At 49.7% G+C, this 4,205-nt stretch overlaps 1 protein-coding gene across 1 annotated transcript; it reads right to left on the minus strand.

Annotated features, from left to right (window-relative positions):
* Positions 1–2,743: 2,743 nt before the first annotated feature.
* On the minus strand, positions 2,744–4,195 carry CSUI_002071 (uncharacterized protein). Its single transcript, XM_068062273.1, has one exon. The coding sequence runs from the start codon at positions 4,095–4,097 to the stop codon at positions 3,213–3,215; it is 885 nt and encodes a 294-aa protein (XP_067925749.1). The 5' UTR covers positions 4,098–4,195; the 3' UTR covers positions 2,744–3,212.
* Between the last annotated feature and the right edge of the window lie 10 nt (positions 4,196–4,205).

A 4,205-nucleotide genomic window follows, 5' to 3' on the forward strand; every position in this document is an offset into this window, starting at 1 on the left:
AAGGGAACGGGCTTGGCAGAATAAGCGGGGAAAGAAGACCCTGTTGAGCGTGACTTTAGTCCGACTTTGTGAAATGACTTAGGAGGTGCAGCATCAGTGGGAGCTTCGGCGGTCCTGAAAGACGACTGCTCTTCAATGTCGTTTTACTTATTGCGTTGAGTCGAGGCTCATGCTTGCGCATGTGTTTTGCATTTGAGGCGGCAGCTCTGCTGCTGATCCACGCGGAAGACATAGCCAGTCTGGGAGTTTGGCTGGGGCGCCACATCTGTGAAAAAATAGCGCAGCCGTCTTGAAGCAATCTCAATGAGACCAGGAATCTCATGTTGACCAGAAGGGGAAAAGCTTGCTTGATTTTGATTTTCAGTACGAATAAAAAGCTGTGAAAGCATGGCCTACCAATCCGTTAGGTCTGAGAAACCTTCAGCTAGACGTGTCACAAAAGCTACCACAGGGATAACTGGCTTGTGGCAACCAAGCGTTTTTAGCGACATTGCTTTTTGATCCTTCGATGTCGGCTCTTCCCAGCATTGAGACGCAGAAGTCTGAAAGTGTCGAACTGTTCACACACCAGTAGGGAACGTGAGCTGAGTTTACACCGTCGCGGGACAGGTTAGTTTTACCCTACTCCTGACTTCATACCGCGACAGTAATGCAACTTAGTTCGAGGGGGACCAGTTGAGTTGGATACTTGGTAAGTGCTCCTAGCTGAAAAGCTAGCGCCGCGACGCTACCCGATGAATTATGGCTGAAGGCCTCTACGTCATACTCGATGCTGGATGAGCAGCGTCATTCACCGCCTCCTCTGTATCATGCAGAGAGACAGGCCTTACGCCCTAATTCTCACCGGATCTCTACGCGATAACAAGCACGGGGCGAAAAGAACAATTTCAGACAAAGGAGGTGATACATCCATTGCAGACGACTTTGTCGCAACCAGGTATTGTAAGTATGAGCGTAGGCGTGTCCTACGATCTACTAAGGTTTATACTGCGTTGTGTGATGTGGTTCTTCAAGAGAAACTTGCGGGGTGACTCCTAGAGAAAACACTGGGGGTTGAGTTGCGGGGTGCACGCGGAGTCGCCAGTTCGCAGGGCAAGACCCTAGAACAACCCTGAAGTTGTCAGGGCGGGCAGTGCGCAACAGCGATAATGGGAGAGGTAATGCACATTGCGTTCGCCATACTGCGTTGAATACACCGGATCCCTTCAGAACTCCGAAATTAAGCGGCGCAAGGCCCGGTTAGTACTTGGGTGGGGGACTGGTGCACGCGGACTTGGTAAGAGACCAGCCAAGCTCGTCATTACTTGCGGGGAGACTCCTATAGTTATTGTCTAGAAAGTGATTTGAGAACACATGGGTTCTCTCTGGCACTGATCGTGACAGTGCCCGACTCCCCGAGTGGAGTGAGTGCATGACACGGATGTGAGCGAACGCTCTCCTTTAAGCACTCAGACGAGGCCGCGTCACCGCTGATCTCACCGTGAACGGGATAGCCGGTTGAATCGCAGTACCGAGGAGCTCCGAAATGCGAACACCTCTTTGTCCATATAGGTTCACTTTTGTACAGAAACCAGCTACTCATTCATTTCTGTGTCGAAGACGGAATGCTTGCATAAATATCCTTCGTGGCACCAGTCCTGGCTGCAGGTACAAGTGAGAAAGGAGGGAGGAAAATTCATGTGGCGCAAGGAGGATTGTTAGGTAGAGAAAGGTGTTGAATGCGGAATGGTTTGTGAGTGTGAGGTACTGAATGACCTGGTCTTCACGGGAGCGGAAAGCAAAGTGGAAAGGAGGAAATGAAGGGAGGGCTATTTTTCAGGGAAAGGTAGAGAGTGTTAAGTAGAGAATGGTTTGAGGATGCGATTCACTGGACTTTGTCTTCACGGGAACAGGATGATCTTCTTTGTTAGCCTCGCGTGCCGGACAAAGCCGGGAGGCGTCCGGTGTGTGCTCTTAGCCCAGGTCAGGAGAACGGCGCCGGCGGTGTTGAGAATGACGACTGCTGTCTCCTATCAGACCTTGATTTTTTTTCCTCTTCCCGCGAGTGATCTCGATGGTTGTCGCGCGAGCCAACTTAGTAGCTGTCGAGTCCCTTCTGTGATTCCCGGTCTCACGCCGTTCATTGCCGGCCGGGATAGAAACGACTGATGGCCGGCGACTGTGTCGTGACGACTGGTAGCCTGCACGAGAAACCTTCCTGATTCAAGAGTGACGGCAGGTCCACGCTGTGTCGCTGCTTGGGGCAGTGCGGCTTCGTCTCGGGATTCACTCAATGTCTGTTGAGTTCAAGTCTGTTTCTCCGAGGCCATGAGTCTACTTCACCGTGGGGGAATCTGTCTCGGTTTCCCGGACACCAAGACCAGGCCACAGTCACAGGTGAACAGCCCGGACACTCTGGTCCTTCCATATCTTGTCTTTCAACTCCACAAACCATTGCCCACCCGCCGTAGCAAACCACCGCCCGTCAGGCGACTACCCTAATCATCATAGCCATGTTACCATGATAGGGTAAGATTACTGGCGGACTTCAGACAGACAAACGCTCTGTGTGTACAGACTAAATAGACGTTCTGCTGTTACAGTGGCGGCGTGTGGTGTTAGTTTTTCTCTGAGCTTGGTTAGCTTTGTAGCATTATTGTCCTCGCTCTTCTCTGTTTCTTTTCTTTCATGTTGATTCTTGATGGTCGTTCATGATGTCTGTGATAAAAACGATACAAGAGGTTTCAAATGGTGAAGAAAAGAAGACGGACTTTGAAACCAACATGATAATAGAGAAACGAACAAGTAATCAACAAGCAGGAGCGAAACACCCGCGACAAGAGAAAATGTCTTAGAAAGAAACGTTAATTATGAAGAAACGTTAATTATGAGGAGAAAACAATTCTCATCATCTTTATCCTCATCTAAGTCAGGGTGACGAAGAAGAACCTCGTTGTGAAACGACCCAAATGATCGAAAGTAAAGGGATGTCCAGGGACATGAAAGGTTGATCATCTGATCATCACGCAGAATAGTGGCGGCTACCTTTGTGATGATCGAGATCGATCAGCAGATAAGAGAAGAAAGAAGGAGAAGGATCAAGGAATGATATGAATGACCGCCATCATTCATATCACTTCCCGATCGGTCTTCTCTTCTATTCTTCTCCTATCAGCTGATCCCTTTCTCCCTTCGTCGTTTCTCTCATCGCTCTCTCCATCTCCCTTCCTTCCTCAACTCTTCTGAGACCTTTTCTTTCTTTTTCTCTGTCTCTTGCGATTCCTCTTTCTCCTCCCTCGCTGCATCTCACGCCTGTTGGATGTTGACCTCCGCTTCTCTTCCTCTCCCTCCCCATTCTCCTCCTGCTTCTTCTGCGAATCACCCCGCTCTCCTGGCAGTCTTAGAGAGAACCTTTCAGGGGGAGCAAGGAGGAAGTCTTGCTCCCCACCTTTCCCTTCTTTTGAATCACGTAATGCTTTCCTAACCGAGCCCTGAAGGTCAGTCTTCCCCGAAACTACGCCACCCTCTCGCCTCTTCTCTGAAAACTTGTCCACTCGTGAAGGATGGCCGCACGCCAGAAGACTATGGTTAGTGAACATGAATCTTAACGCCTTCGGGAAAACTCTTCTTTCAAGCCTGCATAAAGAACTTCCAAGGAATGAATAGCGTCTCCCGGGGCCCAACCATATGTTTCCTCCACCCCCGGTCCCCTCTGACCTCCGTGTACCTTCAAGCCAGCCAGGAAAGGAAACTGAATTCATTTCGACCGATGAAACGCACAAAAGGCTTTCGAAGAGAGGGTCTCTTTTGTCTTTAACCTCCCCCCCAGGAAGCGAACGATGATCACGAGGGACTTCTCCAACTTGTTTGCAAGCGCTAGTTCCGTAAGAAGCTCTTTTCTGATAGACGGGAAGAGCAGCGGCTTCAGGTACTCTCGAGGATAGTAGAGTTGGGACATCTCCTTCCTGGTGGACAAACGACGAATTCCTTGGACAATCAATGATGTCCGTAGATTGAGAATCTTCAAGAAAGAGTTTCTCTGCATCCTGCAACTCCTGGCCTTCGTCCTTTATCTCTTCTTCGCATGTTGACTGTACTTCATCAAGATAGTATCGCATAATTATCGTGGTTCTCTCTCCTCCGCAAAGCGTCGTGAGACCCGCTGTGACGATTCCATCGTTGATATGTACAAACCATTCTGTCTCCTCGTCTTCCGATCCCTCGCC

Source organism: Cystoisospora suis (genome assembly GCF_002600585.1).
Source record: "Cystoisospora suis strain Wien I chromosome Unknown contig_868, whole genome shotgun sequence".
Lineage (NCBI taxonomy): Eukaryota > Apicomplexa > Conoidasida > Eucoccidiorida > Sarcocystidae > Cystoisospora > Cystoisospora suis.

Coding starts and splice junctions, on each gene's coding strand:
- CSUI_002071 (XM_068062273.1), bottom strand. CDS start 4,097: ATGCGATACTATCTTGATGAAGTACAGTCAACATGCGAAGAAGAGATA.